General features: G+C 43.1%; 1 protein-coding gene across 7 annotated transcripts in view; it reads left to right on the forward strand.

The window, feature by feature from the left end:
• Positions 1 to 25,359, forward strand: part of LOC125005957 (A-kinase anchor protein 13) — a 95,965-nt gene that overhangs the window by 2,306 nt on the left and 68,300 nt on the right. For 6 of the 7 annotated variants that reach the window (XM_047581639.1, XM_047581640.1, XM_047581642.1 and 3 more), the window contains exons 2-5: positions 14,260 to 14,303; positions 20,865 to 21,018; positions 23,618 to 23,781; positions 24,328 to 24,499. In XM_047581639.1, coding sequence (XP_047437595.1) covers positions 14,271 to 14,303; positions 20,865 to 21,018; positions 23,618 to 23,781; positions 24,328 to 24,499 — 523 coding nt within the window. In that variant the 5' untranslated portion in view covers positions 14,260 to 14,270. Of the gene's footprint in view, positions 1 to 4,231; positions 4,342 to 14,259; positions 14,304 to 20,864; positions 21,019 to 23,617; positions 23,782 to 24,327; positions 24,500 to 25,359 lie in introns of those variants that run through there. The other variant, XM_047581637.1, reaches the window with a different exon arrangement.

Here is a 25,359-nt window from a genome sequence, read left to right on the forward strand (position 1 = left end):
TTATCTTAAAAATCTGAGATGTCTGACTAATGTAGTCCCAGGCGTGACGCGGGGTGTCCAGTGTGTTAATAATTGTTTTATTCACCGATACTACTTTAAAGGCAACATTCAAAACATCCATCGAACTTACAAACAAAGGATGCTCCCCAGCCACCTTATCTGTCGCTGAACACAGGGGTAATGCACTAAAAAGTTTTTTTTGCGTGTGTCATTTAAGCATATTTTTACACCTTCAGCTATGTTGATGCCGTGGTATCTTTCTGTTTCCCTGGATGACAGGAGCTCACTACTCTAGTCAGCCCCCGAGCAGTTCACATTCAATCCCAAATATCCCCTGGGCCGGCTGGTGGCCATTCTAGTGGGTCAGGCCACCTTGCACCTGAATGTCCTCCTTGTGGCATCCTTATTCTGGCCAAAGAATATGTATTTAACAATAGTTTAATATCCAGTGTAGGGAGAAGCCATTTTTAGCAGTACTTTGTTGTTTGGATAACCACACAAATTTTGGTCATGAGTTTTTGTGAGATTCAATGCGCATGCAAAGAGTTAAAGGATTAGTTCCACATTTTTTAGCAAATTTCTGTATGCACTTTCCTGGCATGGAATTGAAGTGAAGGTCAACTTTGCTTTCGTGTCCAGTAAATATCAGACCACGGCAAGCTGCCAAGTAATTTAGCTTTGCATAAAGGCTGAAAGTAGGGGAGACGGTTTAAAGCATAACCTGTGACTTAAACCGCAACGTTTTGAATGTTACCAATGGACGAAACAAATGAGATATAATGGTTAACTTTAAGTAGTCAGGTTGAACATCGTTTCTGGCTGACTGTTTCCTCCTCCTTCCAGTTTTTATTCTAAGCTAACTTCCTCAGCGACGTCTCAAATACGACATACTAACATCAGGGTGGTTAAAATCGTGCATAAGTTGTCCTAGATATACTAAATGTCACCTTTACCTACGTAATCCAGATTTTCTTGTCATTACATTGTCAGGGGAACAATACCTGGATACGTCATTTTCAGTCGCACCCTTCGGCATCTCGTTTTGGATTAATATATTCTATAGTTTCAGATTGACAGTATTCATATGCAATCTCTTCAGCTGACGCTATTAACCGGAGGGATGGAAAGTCAGTAGACCGAGCTGCAGCTGAGTTGCTAGACTGCCAACCAGTAAACATCCATCCACAATCACATTTTAATTCACAGCACCGAGGCTATCAGGAGAGGACCACGCCATGTTTCCACTAAACAAAAGCTTATTAGTCTGCTCTCTGTGTCTCTCCCAGCAAAATGTCGGCTCACTTGTGAGGCCGTCCAACTCAGAAATATGTATTTAGCTCCAGTACAAGAGACAAATGAAAGAGGAGTTGGCCTCCCGTTTTGAGCACTGTAAATTTCCAGGAGGATTCTGCTGGCTCCAAGCTGAACCCAGCCAATTTCTCATCTTCACAAACCCCCTAATTTAATGATGATGGAGTATACACACAGTGTCGGCCTTGTAATTACACCGCATTTACTATAGAATGGAAGCATTAGAGGAAGTCTTACAGGTACTAGTTCATCATGTAGCGCTGTCTCGGATATAGGTTTCGGTATGCCTGGGAGGGCGACGGCTGAATTCCCTACTGATATTCACAATAAAGCCTTGACTTAGTTTTTGTTAAGACTGGAATCGCTGGAATCCTCTCAGCACGCCAAACAGCAGCCGCACTCATTGTTCCAAAACAGCAGCCATCTCAGCAGCTCGTCCAGACTTCGTGCCCTGCAGCAGTGTTTCTGCTCTCCTGGAAACGATCAGGCAGACTTTGGCTGTTAATTGTTAATTTGCCTGTGGTGACGCAGAGTCATCATAACCAGAACTGGATTTCTGTAAAAATTTGGCCACTCTGTTTCCCTGGAATGTGGCTTACAATAATAATTTTTAACCCGAGTACCAACGTACAACATGGTCATCCGATGTTGTAAACAAGTACAACAATAGGCAGCAAATCGACAAAAAAAAAACGTATTTATGTCTGCAGATTTCCTCTTGTTTTAATTCATGCCTCTGTAAATGAATATCCTTCCGATAAGTGCAAATTCTTAGAGTCATGTAGACAGAAATAAATCTTTGTGTACTGACCCATCAACATGCACGCAGCGAGCACACAGACGATGATGACTTAACAATGCAAATAGAGACGTGTAAAAACTGGGTCATCAGGCACTTATCAGCCGGCATATTTGCTGTTGGAATTTATGGCATCTCGAGGATGTCCTCTCCTCTATACATACCTAGATCTGATTTCATTATGCGGGTTATGTTTGTAATTCCTACCTGTGAGTGAATGAATGAATGGGACGGAGCCACATGCGATGTGGGTGCGAGGTGCAAATAAGGCCAGATATAAAGAAGGGACATGAGCCTGAGACGGGGCTGAGGTTTGTTCCTGTTTTGTGCACCAGAAAGTAGAAAGCTCAAGTGATTTTTACTTCCGATATACTGGCTACGCTCTATTTGTCACTTGGTGTGTTAACTCAAAATGGCGTTCTTTCTTTTATGTGTAATCAGGGTGAGTGCATGTATATGGGTATATAAAGCCTGAAATATTTATGCCGTTGACACAGTGGTCTGTGGTTAGTCAGTCTTGTTGAGTCTCTTGGTTTCTAACTTAAAACAATGGCGACTGGAACTGAGTGACTCATCTTAGAGCCGGTGCTCATAAATGATGACAACAGACAGCTTTTACTTTTAAATCACCGCGACATAGAAAATAGAGAAGACGTCCGAGTAGGTGGGGTGTAGCAGGCTGAAGGGAGGACAGTTTTCTGTGGACACGGAGAAGCAGCCGGAAAACGGAAAGACGCTACTACTAAGTGGACCGATTGCAGTTCCCGCACGCTGTGTTACACTTCTGTGGACGTGCATGTTAGTTATGGCACTAGGGTCTTCATCTGAATCTGAATCTGAATCTGCATCTGCGTCAACACACAAGTGTTAACCACCTACGTTAAAAGGGAAACGCCTTTTGAATGTCACCCTATATTGACATTTGTAGGAAGGTGCTACCCCGTGCAATCAGTGTAGATCTGACTCGGCTGAAGACGATTTTTAGACTGAGGAAGACTAAGAAACGCAGGCCACGTTTTTAGTTTCCCCGTACTGCAAAAATGTGTACGCTGCACCTCAAGTATATATACCTGTCACAGTATTATACCCCAGTTACATTTTTTACATGAAATATGCGATCGGCTTATTTAATGTGGTTTCATTAATTACACTGCCTGGTATTAAAGGGAAGTTTCAGCTAACTTTCATTATTGGGTCACACTTTTACTTTTGAATCATAAAGTACATTATGATGCTCACCTGTCCCGAACCCACAACATCAACCAAAACCTCACCCACATATGCTAGTCTCTGGGAAGATATTTTTGTAGCATGGTTTGTAGAAAAACCTGGTTGTGTCACGGTGTCATCACACAAGCCTGGTTTAGTACCAAGTGCAATATACATATATTTTTTATACACAGATAATGCAATTTGTTTTTTGCTACTATGTTTTCTTTTGCATCTGTGTATAGTTGCTGTTGTGAGTAAGTGTACGAAATTTTAATTCGACTTCAATGTATTCTGCTGCATGAAGCTTGAATGACAATAATGTCAAAGGTTTACTGATAATAATTAATAATTTAGTTAGTAAAACATTAGGAAATATGTCTTGTTTCGTACAACAAACAGTCATTAAAATGTATTGCATTTACTGTTAGTTACCAAGAGAATTTGTATATACAATATTTTTCGTTTTACTTAATTAATCAATTGTGAAAATCTGAGCAAATGAGGTTGGACACAATTAAATACTTGCCATAATTATATTTTTGTTACAGTGAGGTTTTGTAGTGTCTCCTTAAGTAATTATCTGATGACTTTTCTGCCGCTGGGCAGTTTAAATTGGTATTCTCTAACTGTGATGTGTCCCAGAGCTTCCCTATAATTAAATGCCTGAACAGCTGTTGACTTTGCTGTTTCATGGACAACGCCATGAAATCTCGTCCTCCTCCCAGTGCTTGGAGGAGCATGTTTAGAAAGCGAGTGTCCGACGTTGCAGTTGTAGCAGACACCTGACCTGTGGCCTGTAAGCTCCGCCCCTCCCCTCTGACATCAGGGCTTTGATCGGCCTACTGTCTGTGTTAGCACAAAGCCATATTTAGCTCGGTGTAATCAGTGTGGTGAGAGCTTGCATGCCTACTGAGGATCCCAGCCTAGTATAAACACACCTGCTCTCTCTGATGGACTTGAAATGATTTTAATGTGCACCTGAAGGAGTCAGCTAGCAGCTGTCATCAGATAGATTGTGGGTAAGGTTTCCATTAATGTCTTTGTGTTTGATTTAGTGAGACAAACGCTTTGGAAGTTGCTCCTTAGTGTGAGGTAACGGAGTTAAAAGGACAGCAAAACATGCAGCATTGTTTTTTTTTTTTTTTTGTAAGTTGTAGGTTGGATGAGTGAACAAATGTGTCCTCGTGTATGAAATTACACACAGAGTTGTCTTCCTTGTTTTTGTTTAGATGATATTTCCAGGGGCAAAGTCTGACTATGATGCACCTAGCAACGTCTGGCTCAGTGGTAACAATGTACGACTGCTTTTAACGTTGAGAAGCAGCTCCCATTATGGGAAATGCACATACAGGACTTCCTTAAAGCAAGACGTTTTTTTCAGTGTAGCTGTAGTTAATTTACTTGAAAAAACATGTTCATTTTTGGTCAGATTAATAGAAAACATGACCTGATTTGTCCACAGTATTAAGTTGGTGTGTTTTTCTGTTCTCAATAGGAGTGTCCCAGTCATATCAGGACCGACCAAGGCTGCTTCTTCTTCTTTTTTTAAAATGATCGGTTTAAGCCCAACCAGACCTTTTGTAACTGTTTTATGGTTTCCCTAAACCAATTGCGAACATGTTGATTGTGTGAACGTACTTTACCGGCTTTGCCGGCTACGTGCTGAGCCATTGCCTTTAAAGGAAGATGTATTCTGTGTAGCATGTGTGTGACGTACGAGATGTGTAGTTGTTGGAAAGTGTGCATGAGTTGACATTGCTAAAAGCTTGCTGCATGAAAGTGACAGTGCTGTCTGTACACAGGGTAACGGTGATGTGCCAAAAAGTGGCGACTTTGTTCAGTGTTGCTGTCGAGCAGTGAGCTAATCTTCTGGCCTGTTCTCCTCCTTCATCACTCTGGAGTTTTGCCCAGACTAAAAGCTGGTTAGCAGGAACGAGCCAGGCTACAGGAGCAGAGCTAGCCTAGACCCGAAGTTATTCCTACTACGTTACGGAGCCGTGCATCTGGGAAGGAAACGAATAGAAAACAAAAGCAGTCAGACAGCAATTTGGAAATTATGCATTGTGGATGCCTCATGAAGTGAAGTAGTACAACGGAAATGGGACTCATACAGCTAATTTTAGCTTCAATTTAAGCTATGCATACAGCTTTGAATACAGATATGTGCAAGCACTGGGATTGGCATCCTTTCCTGGATGAGCCTGATTGAGAGGATAACTAGGAATGGTTCAAAGCATGGGCCGTGATACGCTTACTGTTGTTCACTAGTGTGAGACAAGGTCCAAAAAATTCGAAATGGTTTTCAAAATTCATCGCTTGCGTAATTAAGGAATTGGTTGAGGATGTTAGTTACTCATGCACTGGCGTTTCCTTTCCCAAAACAAACTGCTGCAGCATCTGCGTGTCGGCCATTTTTTGAGACTTTTCCAAATGAACAAGAGAGTGGGCTCTCAGCTATGTGTCATCTGGTTATTGTGGAACTCGTTGAAATTTACCCAAGGAAGTGCAAGCATGTCTCACAGGCTGAATGCGTGAAAATATGTGCATATTTGAGGGCGATTTGGACTTTTGGCTCGACCAAACTTGCATATCTCAAATTTACTTAAGAGCAAGAGCTGCGATTCGAACCCAGAGCTCTTGCTCTGTGTGTAGCGCTAATACTAAAGACAAAGCCAAGATGTGTATCAAGGATCTCAAGGGTTTGGGGATGCTTCAGTGCTCTTGTTCCATCTTTGCTCTCTTTCTAAGGACTCCATTAACAGTTAACAAAACACAGGCATTGGGTGCAACGGTGACCAACAATGCGCATCATCCAGATCAGATTTATATTACCTTGCACTGAAGGTAACATAAATCTTATCAGGCCTGCTGTGAAGCTGGGGTTAGCGTTGCTCAGGATTCTCATGGCTAAACCTCTTATGTCTCAATTGGGACTAACAGACACTTTCCTTTTCTGATGCTCTGCCGTCTCCTGTTTATTTTTTGCTCTTATCTGCCTATTTTGTCTTCTTTTCAATGCCAGTTTGCTATTTCACCAGCCATGGTCGAATGAGCAAGTGGAGTAAGTTGACATTGCAATGTGTTATTGATTGTTTTGAGAATTTTTCTTTTTTTTTTTACGAGCTTTGCTTCTGTAAATAAAGTGCACGTTGTGCACCTAGCTATCATTACAACAGTAAGAACCCTTCAGAAATGCAATTGTTCATTTGAGCCGCAGCAAATACTCCAACAAATACTTGCTCTGTTGATTTGGTATTGAACACGCCAGCCTTTAAAATGCATGTGAAGTATACATCACCCAACTCTAAGTTAAAAAAAAAAAAAGCAATGAAGACAAATCAGTAGATTCCCCCAAAATTTTCATCTGCTCTATGAAAAGCTTCACATTGTGGAAGAAGAGGAGGAGGAGGAGGTGGCATCAAACCTGTGGAGGAGAGGTGATCAAGGCCCAGACCCTGATTACAGGCTGGCCCCCAGTGTGCCTCACAATAAGATAATGCTATCAGGGCCCACAGGTATTTGGTTTCAGTGGAGAGGGTAATAACTGTCACCAAACACTGAGGAGACCTTTCATCCCCCAGCCTTGCGTTGTCAGCCAGCGTTTGTGTGCAGTCTATGCACAGAGGCGGCTTTTGTGTAGAAGGGTGAGGTCGCGTCACCACTACGGCCTCATATCTATCCGTAGAGACAATAGGCAGGTTTGATTAAATCAAACAGCCGTGACTATCTCAACGGTGGTCAACATAGTGTGTCCGAGTTGCTGTGATGGCGTTGTTGAGGAGGTGACGTAGCCCTGACTAATTTAGCCGTGCCCCAGAAGAGCAGAGCTGATAGTGAACCATAAAAAGAATGAGACGAGGGTTCAGCGTGAAGCAGGCGCACTTTGCTCTCTCTGCTGCGGGTGAGCTCAGTCTTCTTGTAGTGTTAGGCCAGTAACTATGGTGGTTAACTGGGGGTGAGCATGTGAGGGGTAAAACAAACGTGCGAGTTAAACATCAAACCCAGATGAGTCCCACGGAGCCGAATTCCTGCTCCGGTGTTTGATTGCTAATGTTATGCATTCATTCAGGAAACTAGCAGCAGGCCTGAGTGTTACCAGTTAATTCTTCATGAATTCAAGGGCTACGATCTTCTGAGTTCTATAAGTCTTACGTTACGAATCAGACGCTAATCGTGTTTGGAATGAAACTTTTATTTGGACCGAGAAGACGCACCGCGTGTAGCTGTTCAGCCTGAAAAGGTTTGGTTTCATTCTGACTTCAATTCTACAGCAATTTTCAAATGTAAAATTAAATTTAATATGCTGCAGCACGCCTAAATCTAACAAAAAAAAAAAAAATTGTTGGATGTGGAAAAGAAAAAGTTGATAATAAATGAATAAATTGGAAGTGCGGATGAAGAACGGTTAAAGCCTGTCTTTCATAAGGCTTTAAACCAGTCTGGAAGCTCTTTCCCTGGCACTCTTGCCTGCCATTTGGTAGAGGTTTTTATCCAAAGCTCCTTATTGCACCATGAGGCCTTGCATCTAAAGAAAGAGAGTGTCCCAGGTGGGCTCTGAAGCCTTACACTTAAACATCCCAGTGTCCTTGCCTGCAGCTTGTAAAGCAGCGCAATCCCATGTGCATTAAATGTGCTTCTAAGTGATATTTTGTATCTGTGACATGTGCATATACAAGGTAAAACACAAGCAGGAAGCAGACAGAACAAGGTATCCAGGTCAGATTGCCCTCATCTAGTTTATATCAGAGGGGTTATGACTTCATAGGTGCGGCACAACTGAGTGCTGCCCCTCCCTGAGACCTTAAGTCGTGTCTGTTGTCATGGTGTAGCCCTGGTTTTGGATGACACCTCGGGTCTATATTTGGCTAGTGCTCCTCTTTACAGGTGTCTCCATGTCCTTGACAGCAGCTCTCCGTGCACAGCTAAACTCAAAAACCTTCATAAAGAAGCAGCCGCAGGTAACTGATGTCCTCACAACACAGCTCTGCATTGGCATTCTTCAAGTTAATTAATGGCCAGTGGGAGGTTTTGACCCAGAAAGACTGCAGGATGACACTTTGAGGCTATTAAATACTAATGTAAAGTTATACCTGTTGTGTGTTCCGCGTGTAAATGATGTGACCTGCTTGAAGAGTCCTGAACCGTATTCTGTATGTTGCATTTTTCACATTTTCACACCCTATTTTTAATGTCCAGATTAAAATTAAATGTGTGAAATCATGCATGCTCTTTGGTAGTGCTGAAGTGTAAAGACCTCAAAAGACTTGTGTCATACTGTGCAACAGAATTCATAAATTAGTTATTTAAAATTCAGCCCAAGAATCTAGATTTTTAGACCATGTTCTGGAAGTACGGTGTGACTACAGCGTGTCCAGCGTGGGCATTCTCAGTATTGGCATTAATTCGGATGCCAATTTGTGGATTAGTAAGCAGCTATTTACCAATCCAGGGTGTCATAATGACTTTTCAAATAACTTAAGGGTGGTGGTGAATGGGCACGTAAAGACTGGTCGTAAGGTGGAGTTAGGTTACCACCTTTGGCTCCTAAGTGAAACCACACCGTCTTTATTTCCCAGAGGCGTGGAAATACTTAACAGCAATATACACACAACTGCTGGAACCCTGAACTTCATCTAACCTGTGCCAGTGCAAACAGTTGACTTACTCATTTAAAAAGATGCAACCTTTGGACTGGAGGTCTCAGATGTTCCTACAGGAAGTCTCGGAGGGAGTGATAGAAAAGATTGCGTTGGTGGTATCAGAGGTATTTATAGCCAGGTCTGATTCACCCAGTTTCCTGCTATTGAACAATCGACCTAATCTATAGTTATGTGTAGGATTTTGGAAAAGATTATCACTTAAGATGATGATAAACCCAGTGAATAAATGGTTCATTAATTTCCATGACTCAAGAGAGTGATGGCAAAAACCAACAAGTGTTGGTATGAAAACAATGCTGAATATTCCCTTAAATTTTGAATTTATTTTGTTTAGTTTGTCAGTGTTATTTGGTTACAGTAGGTTTTTGTATATGTCCAAAATTCAGTTCATCCCGGCAACAGGACGCTTTAAATGTGTTTCTGTGGTTTATACTGAAAAACATAGTGTGTTGTGGAATCTTCAGCTGATTGTTGAGAAGGGTGTAGTAGGTGACAGACTAGTTAATCAGTTGTGAAGCAAATCCTATTCACCCTCCCATTCATGGCTCGCACATGGCTGTTCACATGGCTGCTGCGGTTTATTTTGATAGCCAGGGGACCTGTGGAAGCAGCAGTAACAGGTCCATTCACAACCCCCGGCTCGGCATATCACCTCTCTTATCGCGGCGTTGTCAGGCCTTTGTCTCTGATTTATTGATTCATTTGTGACAGCCGTGCACTTGAACGTGGCCGATGCCCTGCCTCCGTGGAGCGTTCCTGCTACAGTACAAGCTATTTCGTAGTTTTAGTAGCAGTTCAAAGGCAGTTTCTGCCATAATGGAGACTCTTAAGGAGCTCGGCCGAAAGGCTGACCGGACCCAGTGTTTTAGGTGGAGTCAATGGGTTGTGTAATCTCTATAAGCAGGTGTCGGGTAGCCGCAGGGTGAGCTTAGGGGATGTCATTTCTCAAGGTTCTTCTGTTACCAGAAAAAGAGTTTAGTTTGGACACAATACTTTTTTTCTTCTAAAGGGCTCCTTCCTGAATATTTACCATGCTTCGTTTTGTGGCATGATTTTTTTGAGTTATTGTTTGTCTAAGGAAACTTAAAGTATAGTTTAATATTCTCCCCTGTTTAGAGGGGTTTAAGTTTAGTATTTAATAGTACAATTTGTCTCTGATCTTTACATGTATGCAAGTCAGCCGTAACCTAACCATGAAGTATGGCTATTAAGCAATGAGATAAAAATAATTCACGTTTTGTAACTTTTTTTGTAATCTCATACAACAGGAATTGAACTGACAAAAGAGGCACAGATGTAGCTATTCCAGAAATCCCCTTTGTAACTCTCTGAATGATCGTGGCTGCCCAAGAGGAACTGTTAGATCAGATGAAGTGTCACACCCACTGTGCTGTATGACCATGGGGGCTGCAGAGGAAAATAGATCCATTGCAGTCTGGTGGCTGGATATTAAACATGCGTTCATGGATATTTTAGAATCAAGTGACTCCCTGTCTTCATCAAAGAGTCCCTTGTGGTCCCTTGCCCAACTCTCTAGCCTCTTTTAGCCCATTGTTTTAGTTTGGTTTGATTTACTGTTGTTTACTGAGGCCCAACTCTCTCACCAACCCCTCGAATAAAGCAGTAGTCAGATTTTAGCAGACGAACCTGCCAGAAGCTAGAATAAAGTTTCCTCACCCGTGTAATTCATTGTAACCATCTGGGTGGGCTTTATGTGGTGATGGACAGAAGAGTCACAGTGATGTAATCCGACAAGTCATCTGAGCGCCTTGGAGTTGAATTTAGTCCCAGCGTCATGTCACGAGATTGAAGTTTGAAGGATAAAATTGTTAGAGGCTTAGCACCATACAGCGAAATAAGAGCCGAAATTGAGTGTTGACTCAAACGTCTGTTTGTTTAATTGGATTTACATTTGGAGGTGGCAAAGAACTTGACACTAAACAAACATTTTCTAGTCTTCACTACTTGATTGGCCAAAGGTGTGTGTCAGTGGGTTTATTTTGTACTTAGTTTTTTTCTATTTAGTTTCTTGAAACCAAACCTTCATGGAATTATATGTTAGCCTTACTCAAGAGCCAGGCCATGTTTGCTGCTTTAATCAGGCTAACTAGCGCAGCTTGACAGTCAGACCATAGAGGAAGTTCTAGAGATATGGTGCAACATGCCCCACATCCCAAGGCAGCCAGTGAAGCAATTACACCCTGACATGATGCAGTAAAACTGAGTCAACTTCCTTTTATGTGTAATGTCCTTCCCTGCTTTATGGTTGGACAATAAGTCAGAAACAGAAGTGACAGAAGTATGGGATGGGATGGAAAGTCACATTAGGTGACTTGTTTTGAAAAGTGCAGCTGTCAAAGTCCGTAGGTTTCTTTCTTAAGTATACTTTAAGTGATACTTAAGTTCCACCTGCACCCTCGTTGTGATTCACTGCTAACTAAATACTCGCCAAGTATTTAAGACTGTTGAAATGTTTTACTGTTGTTTAACTGACAAGATCTACTGTTACATACCATTTATTCTGTTTAGGTTCAAGTGACTCATCACCGCAGTATTAAAATATCTGTGAAACACAGATACACAGCAAAAAGGTTTTAAACCGTCTCACACTGTCTCACACCGTCTCACACCTCTGTTTATGTGTAATCACGGTGGCTTGAGATAGGCGGTATGGCCTAGAATTTATGTCGCAGTATAATTTTAAGAATGGATTGTAACAATATACTACTTTTGCTTTAATATGAATGATTCTAAAGGGGTAAAGGTCTGACACGGCAACTGCAGTGGCGCTAATACTGTACTCTCACCGTATTAGAAGGACACGTCTCAGTACAGAGGTATTTTATAGTGTAAAACTGCAATACTAGTTAAAATAAAAACATTCCCGTCAAATTGTGACTGCTGTTTGATATCAGCAGAAGACCCAAAGCTTTCTCATGTATCACAGTTGTATTATGAAATGAGATCATGGAATGCTACCCAGTTTGCAGAGCATTGTTTAGTGCTCGTCCTAATTTTTAAACAATCTATTTAGTGCATGTTAAGTTTTTCGTGCAGTGTGTAGCAATTTAAGTGATCTCTTCGTATTCTCTCAATCAGTTGAGGCACAGTTTAGTGCATTGCCGCCTCCCATTGGCGTAGTAAACCCGTATGATAATCAAAATATTGAGATTGCGAAGTCAGTGAACAATAAAGATTGCAAATGCAATAAAGCACCTTCTTCCTACCAAATATCTTCTTATTGTGCTGTGATTTGGGTCACTAAGATGTTATCTAAGGAAAATTATAGAGGCTCCAAAACTGAAAAAGTCAACAAAGCTTTCAGTCTGGCCTTTAAAGGAGTTTCTCTAGTAAGACGCCAACCCGTGCCCTCTTGTGTTCCTCGGAGCGGTTATAAAAAGAGCACCAGCGGATGATAAATGTCCAAAATATCCAATTCTAAAAGAACCACTGGGCTTGTTGTGGACATTATGCGAGAATCTTATCAGGCATCAAGTTGTGCATGTGTTGAAGAAGCTGGTCCCTGGCCCAGTGCACTTAAGGCAAGAGGATTAGACTCCAGAGTATTATTAGAGCTACTGATTATCCCCTTACCTGATCCGCCTAATTCTAGCTCGAGCCTATTTATTTAGCAGAAAAGGGGAAAAATGTTTGGATTGGGCTGCGGAAAGTAAATTGGCCTCGCTGCGCTTCAGCTCTCCGTCGAGTCCAACATTGACTCTTCTGGAGTTCAGCTCTGCTGAACTCATTAGGTCCTGGCCTTTTGTCGCTGCCTCCCCCGCTGTGGGGTTCATGTGATTAATGCACTGCTGACCACTGAGGCCAGCAGCAAGGACTTGTTTTAGTGCCAAGGAACAGCAAACAAAAGAAAATTGTCTTTGCAAAATAACCGAGAAGAATACAGGCTCTCAAAGCTGACCGGTCCCTTGATTCATTGATGAATGCGTGCGGGCCAATATCTTCTCAAGAAAGTTTAACAAAAAAGGTTTCCAATTCATTTGTCCTTAAGTCTACAGCTGTAATACATTTGTTTGGATGTAATTACACACCCGCTGCCTCTGACCTTGTGCCCAGAAAACAGCTTTGAGGCCTCCATCCCGGACTGGGAGTGGAGAATCAATCGTGGACATGAGCCTGTAAATACTGTGAACTCCTGGCGTATAAATCCTTGCAGGAGATGCAAAACAGTGTTTCTGTTGTTTAGCTTCTGTCCCTCTTTCACCCGGCGAAGAACTAATGGGCGATTGGAGGAGGCGGAAACCTTAGAGCTCACGGAGCGTTTGTCTCGGGCCGCTGCGGCCAGCTGAACGAGCAAACAAACACGGGCGCAGAAGTGGCAGCTTTGGTCGGACGATGAGTGAGTGTCCCCTCACGTGTGATTCAGTGTGTGTGTCTGCTCTCTACTCTTATACTATTAACCTCCCACTGGGTGTTGGGAACGCTGCCAGGGTCAAGCTTAACCGCCACCTTGTCGACAACAATGTTCAGATGCTGCTAGAGCCGATAGACGTGCGATTTTTTTGTGGTGACGTTCCCTCTTGTCTGACATCTTTTTAGTCAGACAAATATATTTGCAGCCTTTTATTCAAGCGAAACTCGAACAGAAGCTTATTTCAGCCGGTAAACAACAGACTTTTTAGAGGACAGAGCAGTGCCTCACAGATTACTGAGTGATAAGGGCAGTTGGCTAGCACTATCCTAAGTGTGAAAATACAGAAGCAGTACTTAGTGGGGCTTATTATCAATTAATCTGCTGATTATATCATCGGTTTATTAATTTTGTCTGTAAAATGTCAGAAACAGTGAAAATGGCATGTCCCATCGCGCAAGGAAGGAACACACAAAATGTTCCTGTTTTAGAAATGTTTGGCTTTCTTTCCAATGAAGAAAAAAGAATAATATGCTGTCAGTCTATTAATAACGCAGTTGTTGTTGCAGCTCTAGTTGTTTAATTTGTATTTTGTTGTCCTTGATTTTCACATTTTCCTCCATCTTTTGTTATTTTCTCAAATGTTACCAGCACCGAACAGCATCGAGTGGGTAAACACTGTGTCACATATTTCCCTCGGAGCTAAAACGAAAAGTTAATATTAAACCTGCCGCAACCAAAACGTCTGTGTTGTTGTTGTTGTGTTAGCCAACGTAATAAGGCATTTATATTTTAAATTTCTATTGACAGCTCACCCAAAAACTCTTTAACTATGACTTTGTGATGTTTTATTGTTTTTTCTAATGTGCCGCAGAGCTGTAATTTGTCATTTGTTCTTTTCTTTGCAGTGTCCAGGGACATGAAACTCAATCCACAGCAAGCTCCATTGTATGTAAGTATCACTGTGCATACTGTGACTTGCATGGATTCCTCAAGTGTGTTTTCTCTTGACACACAACTGTGACTGCACACTGGTAGTCCACCCACGCAGGTGTCTATTATCTGAGCTCTGTGTAGGTGTGGTGCAAAGTGTGTCTATCTGTTGAACCTGTTATGCAGGGGCGAGCTAAACCTTTATCAGCATCGCATTGTATGTAGTTTGATGACCAAATACAATAACTCGAATAGCTCCACCTCACCTAAATCTGAGAACTTGTTTAACATACCAGAATAAATAATAAATGTGTGGGCGTGCAGGGCCGGATAACCGAGAACACAACGTCGGATTCAAATCGGGTTGTTAAATGTTTTCTCGCTGGCAAATATTTATAAATGTTTGCCCTCTCCCTGTTGGCCTCTGTTGTGTGCCTAGTGGTCATGTCCACAAACTGGTGATATTGTAAAAATAGACCCACGAAATTGATTAGTAAATGACTAACACGGGACAAAAGAAAGACCTCTCATAAGACGACGTGAAACCACATCAGTCATTGTTTGATCCAAATCGTTCAAGTGTTTTGAGGTTTCGGCGGAGACGGGTCATAAAGATTTTGATTAATGGCAGCTGGGCAGTGGGTGTGTGAAATAATACGCCGCTAACGAGGTAAATATCAGTTAATTACATTCTCTAAAATGTGAATTCTTGTCATGCTTGGGTTGGCGGAAATGTAATTTGACTGGAGTAAAGATGTAGAAACAGAAAATAAAATGATTCAAAAAACGATTTTTTTTGCTTTAAATAAGGGACTTCAGATTAATGTTACCGTATCAGCACGCCTTCATGTATCCCTCTGAGAAATAATGGGAATGTGAGAATGATTGGCAGCGGGTTTCTAAATCTGAGAAATCATTTCTTTGGGTGGGCGGATGATTTATGCATGAGTGAGAAATGGAATAACGTCCGAGCTCATCTGTGGATTACTAGTGTGGTACCTCCAGTCTGGATAAATCCTTCCATCCCCAAAAAGTGGCTCGCTACAACCTTTAATTTTTGGGGAGGTGCACATCAGTGACACCAAGTGTAGTGAAGTGTAGCCTCTGAGTCTATGCACGTAAATCCCTTAATCCACAGACTTAAATCAATTTTACGTGGATGGATGGGCAATTAGCAAGCTTAATGATTGTAAAAACAACCATCCATCCATCCGAGCGTCATGCGACGCGTTTTACATGCATGAGGAGGTGCACCTTGTTGCCGAGGTCCTCTCTGATTGCTTACCACAGGAATCTTGCAGAATGCGGCAACAACCGTGCAGAGGTTATCTCGCCGGCTTTAGCTCTCCAGCAACTTGCTTTGTCTCTACCCGAAGCTTGTTACCACAGCTGGAGCGCCATTTATAAGAGGAAACCTTTTCTTTGTGCCTCATATTCATTATTGCCATCACAGGTCAAACAGTGTCGCTTTCTGCACTGAGCTCCCCAAACGTCCAGTCATCATCCGTTTACCTTGTGAATAAAACAGCAAGATGATTGATTTCCCCATTGAGCTGGATAGAGCAACTGGAGGGAGTACATTATGCCATTCTCTTATAATGACCATTTATAGCTCATCCATAGCGTGAATTACTCTTCGACTGTGCACGAGCTAGCTTTGTCAACTATCTAATGGAGATGGGGTATAATGCAATTTGAGGTGGGGTTAAAAACATCCCAAAATGCCTCCGGGTCCCGTCACGGCTCCTGCAGTATGTGATACATATTTTCACGAGGTGTACAAATTGGGGGGACATATCAAAGTTGGGGGTTGTGCTGGTCCCCGTATCGTTAGCAGGTGTGGAAGGCACACAGGAAATGAGATAAGTCAGAAGTGAGTTTGTGTGTGTAGGCCTGCAGAGGCTAAACCGGCTCACATATTAACCACCCAGACAACCTTATCTGTGATTTACAGTCACACTCTTCAGGGGAAACAGGCAGGCAGTCAAGCCTCATTAGACATCAGATTTTAGACACTTTATCACAGTGGGGAGTAAGTAGTCAGACTGTATTTAAAAAAATAAATAAATAAATAACTGCAGAGACAAATCAGTGAGAGATATTACTTTGGTGGAGGAAGTATTTCTGTTTAGTTAGTGATGGGTAAAGTAATAGTGAAGAGCGGAGATAAATGGGAGCGGGTCATATTATTTGTTGGGGAGGGGATGGCCTGTTGGTTCTCTTCACGAAATGCTGTTTCTTTCAGCAAAAGCAAAGAGAGTCTGAAAGGGTTCTCGTGGCTGCGAGTAAACATGCTATTTGCCATTTACATTCTTGGCATTGGGCTAACAGCGTTTTCCAGAACGGCTTACAATGAAATAAGCAGGTAGGGGTTCAGTCTCTTAACACAGAGTGCGTGACTGCGGGCATGGCAGCAGTTATGTGGACCTAATCTGTGAATGCTCTCCAGCAGCTGGAGGCAGGAACGATGCCCTGTATGTCAGCAGCCTTTGTACGTCGGAGGAGGATGTGTGTGCTTTAATTCGCTCTGGAAATATTACGTGGTGGCGTCACGCGCGAACGATAGGTGAAGTAAGGTGGCGAGAACAATGATGCGTCTTTTAAATTGTACAAAGGCAGTGACGTTTCTGCGTAAACCGTGCTTCCAAGAGAGCGCTCTGACGCTGAATTAGCTTCATTCGCTAGTAAAAACGTCCCGAGTGTAGCCATAAACCTTCACTTTGCGTCGGGCCAAATCTTTATTAAACGTCATGTTTGACGCACTTTGGACCTGTTTTTATTGTTATCCCAGACGTTTCCCCTGCAACGCGGTTGACTAAAAGCTGCGAACGTCTGTTGCTTTTAAGTTATTAGAAAATTTCAAGTTGCCGTGTGATATATAAGAAGGAACCTAACTCACTGGCGATCAGTCAGAAGAATACACTAAACACTAACATACCTGGACGGATGAGATCAGCACTGAACCAGGATGTGTGGAACGGACTACAGTTACACATTCATATTTAAAAAAGGAGGGGGTTGGGTTCATAGCCTCCAGCTGTGCTTTTGATGTTGCTTAAAAGCTGCCTGTTCCCTGTGGAAGCTCCATGATTAGCAGGTCAATACCCCAGCAGGTCACTTTGTTAAGTACTTCCAACCAGCAGAGAGCACAGTCACACGGCGTGGCTGAAAGACATCCATTTGCACACGTGTTGGCCGGCTTTAAAGCGGTTTGTTATTGTGAATTAAGCGCGGCGCGCGAGAGTCGTGACGCTTCTCTCGCTGCCGTTGTTGTTGTTAGACTTCGATATCGGCACCGCTGGTTTCGGTACGTGTGCTTGTTTGCATGTTTTTTTTTTTGCAAAGGTCGGTTGTGTGCAGCTGTGCTTCCTGCCTTCTCCGGCAGATGTTTCACATCTCTGTTTCTCTGCCTCCACCCCCACCTCCTGCCGACACTCTCGCCTCCTAAAGGGCTGACAATGATCTTATTCAGTTGCCATTCTACCCTACTTCTCCTGTCTAAATAAGCTTCGGCTCAAACGAGGCCATTATACGGAGTTGTTTATGGTGGCGGATACAAATTTGTACAAAATAAGAGGCCGCCAGTATGTTTAAGGGATCTGAGTGGCTATTGTGTCAAAATGCAAGGGGCTAGTTTTCTGCCTTGAGGTGATTTGCCGCCCGCCCTCAGCCGCGGGCAGAAAACCATTCCTCCTTTTGCTTCTCCTTTGTTCGCTGCGAAAATGTGGAACTTATTTCTCCGTAATGCGTTTTCATTTTCACATGGAGTGCAATCTCACAAAGCCACTGAGGTACCAATCCTTTCAGTAGCACCAAACCCTAATTTCCAATCTGTTCTCGGGATAAGAGATGAGTTTTTAATGGAGAGAATGTCATGCCTGCTGGCTTCCATCCATCTACAACTCATTTACTTCGGTGCCTCTGCTCCTCTTGTTAAATCCGCCACTCTCTGTGCACAGCAAAGCTTGCATCCTCCGCGCTGCAAGTCGGTGCATTGAGTCCTGCCTCTCGGAAGGTTACTTCAGGCTACGGCCTCTGGGCTATGTGGCTGCCTTTGAACACATCCCCCCCCCCTTCACATTGTTCAGCGACAGCAGTTTGCCAAACATAAACCTGCTGATCCCAAGGCTGCTGGTTAGCCTCGCTGCTGTCTACCTACTGATCTCCTCTCTGAGGAACAAGGCCTTGAGGCTACCACTTTGTCAGAAAAGGAGGAAGCGCCTTTAACCCTGCTAAGCTCAGTCATCGCGCATCGGGCTGCACACGCTGGACTGGGCTGGTGAAAAGATTGCACCACTGGTCAGATTAGGTGGGATGAAATCTCCCATTATCCCTCCTCAGTGTCAGCGAGCTGCTGTCCCCCAGTGGAAAACAGCTAATTTTGAACAATATCCCTCTTTTGTGTTGCTTCTCCCCCTCCTTGGCTTGTCCTCGGATGACACCGCATCTATCCCCTCAGCGCCCAGCCACAACTTAGCTAGCTGTTACTTCAACGCAACAACTGTGCATGATTATACTTTTGAATGTTTGCACATCAGGCGTCATTTAGTGAGCAATAATCGAGCCGCCGAAAGAGGCTGGCAAAGGTGTGCTGTAGACCAGAACAGGATTTAGGCATTGATTTTTATTCTGCTATTATCGCTAAGTGCCGCTCTAGTTATTGTTACTACACCTGTCCTCCTCTCTTGAATGACACAAACGCGGTGGATGCTGACCATGGCAGATTTACTACTCATTTATTTTCCCCCACCACTTGTCTTTTATTTCAAACAGAGGGAGATTAATTTAGGATGCAAATTGAGCTAATATTGACTAAATTCACATTAAACAACCTGATTGGAAACACTGTTTTATATGAACGTAAAATACAATAGTGTGGTAAGATGTATGTGTTTGCATGTCAGAATGTAACTTATTGACATGCGCAATGTGATCCCGTCCGCTGAGTCTACTGGAAACGCAACAAAAAAGCTATTTTTTTCCCCCTAACTTTATTGAAACTTTATTGACAATACTGAATTCATTCAAAAGAAAAGAGGAGAAACAACATGACAGAGATGGAGCCCTGTTTTCAACGACACTGCCCACCAGTGATTCCCGTTTGTTGTGTTTTTTTGTCCCCTCTGGAAACTCATCACATCACCTGATGTTTACCCCATGTTGCTCAAAGATGTGCATAAAAAATTAATCTGATCAAAGGCTCACTTGATTATTTAGGCGTTGACATTTTTCTATCAGAGCAGATCATCAGTTTGGCATCATCACTCCCAAGGGATTAAGAATCTGAAGTGAACTCTTAAATTTGGATTAAGGATGTTCAAGTTAAACGTCCCAGGCAAAAAAATCTTCAGCATCCTCACCAGCTGATGATCCACGTGATCCAAGGCAAATCAACAGAATAGTTTTTGTATGCAGTGCGGGGCCTAGGTGTATCACAAGTGTCCAGTGGAAGGAAAGATCAAGCTGCTATTTTGTGTGTGTGGCTGTGGCTGCTTGGCATGTGTGTATTTTCTGCTTGAACATTTAACAGCACAAGAGAAAAGGGTTTTTTGGGCAAATGCTTGAAAACTGATGTGTATCTGCAAACATAATGCTATCTTAGGTTAAATGTTGAGTGACTTGGGTTTGTGGAATGTAAACTTCCCTGAATGCCAGAGAGAATGGGACTGTGCTGCTGACGCTCAGAACCAGGACCAGTTCCCAAACAGTGGAAAAACACTACGCCGTGGATGTAGCAGCGGAGTATTGGATGGTTGTTTTTTTTAAGCTGGTACTGGAATTCATGCCTGGCAACCACCGCGAACTGGCGCTATTGTTAGCTAGTAAGCTAAGCTAATGAAGGAAGAGCTGCAGATTACGCTGGCGCAAACAAACACACTGTTACATTTGCTGCATTTGTTTATTTGGTTAGTGGTTAAATCGCAAAATTTGAAGTTATGTTTCATCATTGTCTCCTTTGCCTCCTCTGTGGTCTGATTCTGACTGAGTTTGCACATTAAGTCCAGCTGCTCCTCCATGTCTCCTCGCTGTCGGCTGCCTTGTTGGTTTGTTAGCGATGTGCTGTGTTGCGTTTTAACATCAATTAAACATTACCATATTTAATGTGAGGCATTAGTGAAATTGCCATCAACAACTGTGGCGCTAGAAAGACTGTCGCCCTCCACGTACCATTTTTCACCGTTTCGATCAGGTATTGAGTTTGTGACTCCAGTCGTGTTGTAGTGTGTAGTTCACACCTGCCATCTGTGCTTAAAATATAATGTAGCACTGCTGAAGGTTGAGCTTAATTTCATTTGCTGTGTTTTCTTCTTTTTTCTTTTTTCTTTTTTTTTTTAAAGGGCTGTATGTTGTTGTCTGTGATCTTGGTTTTTTATCAAATATATTATTTTGTTTTGAGCAGAAAATGGAGCATCACAACAACACAAAATCACTTCCTTCCTCCAATTAAACACGGTGAAATCATAATCCTGGCATAATCAGTGTGATCCGTCTCCGAGGAGCAGTTGTTTTCTCTTGCTTCGTTCTCTCTGTGCTATTTTTTTCCGCCTTCCGTCTTATTTCTGTCTGCCTATCTCTGCAGGGTCATTGTGTTATCTCAGTGCAGCTCGCCGACGAAGAGCTGCCTGCAGATGAGGAGGGCGTGGACTACTTCCTGCTGTTTGCTGGCAGCACGCAGAGACACCTGACCAGCACCCTAAGGAGCAGTCATGACATCTTGCAGGTGCTATGTCCCGGTAAGCCACCCCCGCAGCCCGGCAGTGACCTCAAAGGGATATGTGAGCCGCCTCACCTATAGTTGTTAAATAATATGAATGAATGAAATGTGAATTTTAATTCTGCTATTGTTTTGACTGACTGAGCGATCTTGAATGACTACATACCAAGGGATTGTGTCCGCTTTCAAATCCACTATTACTATCATGTGGTGCCCTACTGAATATTAAAATGTGTTCAGGGTTTTCAAAAGCAGGCATTCTATTTAAGGGCGGTGTTGTTATTCCGTCTTCTTGTCACACAGAAGGAATGAGGTCGGAGTCAGGAGTTATCGTTGCCTTGGAGGAAATTAAAAGTAAAAAACATTTAATCTTCCACCGTGGTTTTATAACTAATGTTGTGATTTGGAGAAAGAGAAATCGTCTCACTTTAGGTTTTCTGCAGTCTGGCTCATTCATCACTCTTCTTGGAGCATATCCCACTTTTGCTACTTGCAAAGTTGAGCTCACAACTCGGTATCTGGCCAGCGCCGCTCCTCAGACAGATAGTCTCGCGGAGGTGAATGAATGAGCACCACAATAGGCAGCGCCGAGAACGGGGGGTCAGAGGACACCGCGCGCAGAAAACGGGTGGTGAAAACGCGGTATACTTGGGAAATACCGAAATTATTCCCCATACAGACGAACGTGGAAGATATGATCAAACTTGTTTTTCAACATTCCAGACAGGAAACGAAGGCAGAACGTTATAAACTATGTTATCTTGTTAAGAGCTCGACTGAATTACAGTCGTCTGAGGAGTGGTGGGAGGAGGTGTTGCTCTCTACGAACAGATTAGCTCTGCTTCGCTGCTCCCTCCATCAGCCCGCTCCGAGCTCCACAGGGCCGAGCTTGTGACTGACCAGAAGGTCAGGGTGGGATTCACTGGTAGCCTGGGAAAATGGCTGCGGACTCACGAACGTCGAGGGACAGCGCTGAATCCGCTGTGTATGACTTGGCGTCCGGGAATGAAGTAAATGAATTCAGAATGCCATCTAATGCCTGATAAATTAGAAGCAGGACGTCTGTCAGCACTGCACGTATTTACAAAGCAGTGAATTCAGAGCTTCGACTCCCTGTTATACGAGTGTTTTGACGCCAGCCATGTGTGCAGACCACAGTCCTCTTTGTTCATTCCTTTTGTTGTGACAGCTGAAAAGTCATTTGCATAAACTTTCATTTAACTGATAACACGTTGTGTTGTTAATTTGTTGCCGGGTCACATTGGCGACCGAATGGGTATGAGTCAGATAAATTGAACACATGTTTAATTAAGTAAAATAATATTCGGATTTCTTTGTGTTAATTAGAACTGCGAATTGGTCTGCACTCCCTTGTAGCTGATTGATGTACACAAAACGAGTTCACCATTCGGCACAAAGCTAGCTGCACTTCAAAATTAATAATTAATTTAATCAAATATTTGACTGGTCAGCACTGTCACCTCAACCGGGGCTTAAAGTATTCCAGCACCGTGCCGGATCTCTGGCATGTGGTGTTTGATTGTGATCAAAGAAAAATGTTGATGCGGGTAAGGTCGAGCAGTCATTTAAGTTCACCTACCACTGGAATGAGAGCAACGCAGCTTTCTGTCTCCAAACTACCATCACGAGCCAATCGGAAGTAGGGTCTTGGGAAGCATGGTTGAAATCCAGCTGCTGCTGATGCTACATTCAAGACAACTTGGGTAAAAATGAGCTCTGAGTCAGTTTCAGATATGACTGCTTCCAAAATAAAAAAAAAAAATAAAAAAAATAGCTGCTGCACATATTTTAATGTTCAGCAAACAGTGACACTATACCTAACTTGTTGTTTCTCCTCTTAGTTAACCTGTAACGTGACCAATATGTTATTGAAAGTCTGAAATTTCATGAAGGCATCATCTGAGGGGGCGTTTTTTCAGGCTCAGAATTTTCACTTTAAGCCCTGACCTCAACTCTTGAAGGTCCTGTGCAGTGTTTGCATGTTCTCCCTGCGCCTGGGCGGGTTTTCTCTAGGTGCTCCAGCTTCCTCCCACGTGTTGGGTTAACAGGTGTGAGTTTTGAGGATGTACCCAATGACGGCAGGGATAGCCCTGCACTGTCCACGGCATCCTCGAGAGGATGAGCAGTAATGGATAAAAAGGTGGATGTATGATACAGTTCGTTTAATGAAATGAACTTTAGCCTTGCCTGGCAAAATGGATCAACGATGGACATTCTCATTTCTTTTAGCAGGAAAAGCGCACGTGTAATAAAACGAATCTTCCCTTCAGGTGTCCCATGACGGTGTGACAGTGAGCCGGCACGCATAATGCCGGCCGCCTGAAATTGAAGCGGCTAGCTATTTAATGATATTCATCATGGAATTCATCATGAGCTTTATTATTTACACCACGTATTTCCTCGCAGAAACATGTCACACCATCTGCTCTTGTGAAGGGATTGTGAGCATTCACTTGGGAACAATAGCAAAAATGTTTGTTTTTTTTTACTTGGTTTTCCGCCCTTTCACTTATTTTTCCCCCTTTAATTCAACAGGCTTCTGTCACCTCCTCCTGTCTTCTCACCTTTTTGTTTGCTTTCCCTGTATTGTCTTGCAGCCCATGACTGCTGTGAGGTGGTGTTGGTCACCTTGTGTTCAGTCACCCGAGGCGTCGCTGGAGACCCCGAGGACACAAAGCCCCGTCCGTGCCGGGTGGCTCCGCTGGCCGAGCATCGATTCAGCTTCGTCCAGGATTTGGCTTTTGACATGGCCCAGTTCCTGGTGAGCGGCAGTACGAGTCTGCGTGAACGACAAAGCAACACAAAAACTGAGGCTTGTCGTAGAACGATGGAAAGAAAAATGGTTACCGTTGGTTACAAGTAGCACAGCGATGTAGGCAGAGCGACAGTAAGAAACAAAAAGATTCCCATCTTATTGCTTCTTCCCTGACGGGGCCTATAGTCTGACAGCCTCTGGTGTTCAGTGTGCGATTTCATTTCTGAGCAGTTCATCACCACATACAAATATAATATTGAGTTTGCTTTGCCAAGGAGGATGATGAGATCAGTTAACTTTCCCACTCACTCAAACTTAAAGCTTCTAATGCAACATTTTTGACTTTTTAAATCAGAACGTGGTGCAGCCCCAAATTGAGCGTAGTGCTGAGAGACACGTGTCACTGTGTCTTCCTTTATTTGTATCTTTCATTGTCCATAGGCATTTGAATAAAGCGCTTATGCTGAGTGTCTTAAAATGGTTACTTCCATTAGACTAAGCCTCAGTTCCTCTGTATGACTTGACTCATCTCTGTAATCACTCCCCTCACAGGTGAGCACAGCCGGCCGAACCGATGGCCTTGACGGGGCGCTGCTGCTGGACGAGTGTCAGATTCCCCTGCAAGAGTGTGAACGCCTGGACGAGAGCCTGGCGCTGGCCCTGCACCACCTTGTACTGCCTCCAGGATGGAGCTTACTGGGGAACAAGCTAACCAACAGCACTGGTGAGACCAGAGGGCAGTGGGCTGTTTGTAACGTGTAATTTCCCGACACTGTAAAGTGGCAGAGAGTCAGACTGCGTGTCTCTGCGCTGATGCGGAAACACACTGAAGAATTATAGCTTCACAGCACATAATGACACACACACACGGCATTTCTGCTTGTGTGTGTTGGCCTGTTTGTCACATTTCATAGCGTCGAGCAGATATCAATGACACAAGGAAGACCGATCACTCTCGGCATTGTGCCGCAGCTCTTTCAAATCGGTGCCACATGACTCAAGATATGCACTGCAATTACTAGTCAAGACACAAAGCCTTTGTTCCAAATTAGAGCAGATGAGTCCGCGTAACATATATTTCACTGTTTCCTTGTTGTGTTGTGTTTTGCTTTGCAGTGTGTTTAAGTTCTACCTCTTCCGATAAATCCGGAGGTTGATTTATATGTTGGCCTCGCACTCGCCGCCTCCATTACTGCAGTGGCGGAGTGGAACTCAACACATTGTACGTTGTGACAATGGGAGCACTGATGTTTGGGCTAATGACCAGATGAGCTCAGTCTTTCTGAATGTGGAAGATATCCTGTGTCAAAACACAGATCTAAAATAGCTTATGGCACAGCTGTTGGGAAAGGAATGACACTTTTATTTTGTATTGGTTCATTTATTTCTCAGTCTTAGTTGTATTTATATTTTTTTTAAATGAATGTTCTCTTCAACTTACACATCACAAAATACCTTATAAATAAAAAAAAAGGCACCGTTTTTAGACGAAGTTTGTATGTTTTCCCATCTTAAAACGCCGGCACCGTTTCAGAAGTATCAGATAAAACCTTAACGATACCCATCCCTATATATTAGTCAGTA

The sequence above is a fragment of the Mugil cephalus genome, chromosome 3, assembly GCF_022458985.1.
Source record: "Mugil cephalus isolate CIBA_MC_2020 chromosome 3, CIBA_Mcephalus_1.1, whole genome shotgun sequence".
In the NCBI taxonomy this organism is placed as follows: domain Eukaryota; kingdom Metazoa; phylum Chordata; class Actinopteri; order Mugiliformes; family Mugilidae; genus Mugil; species Mugil cephalus.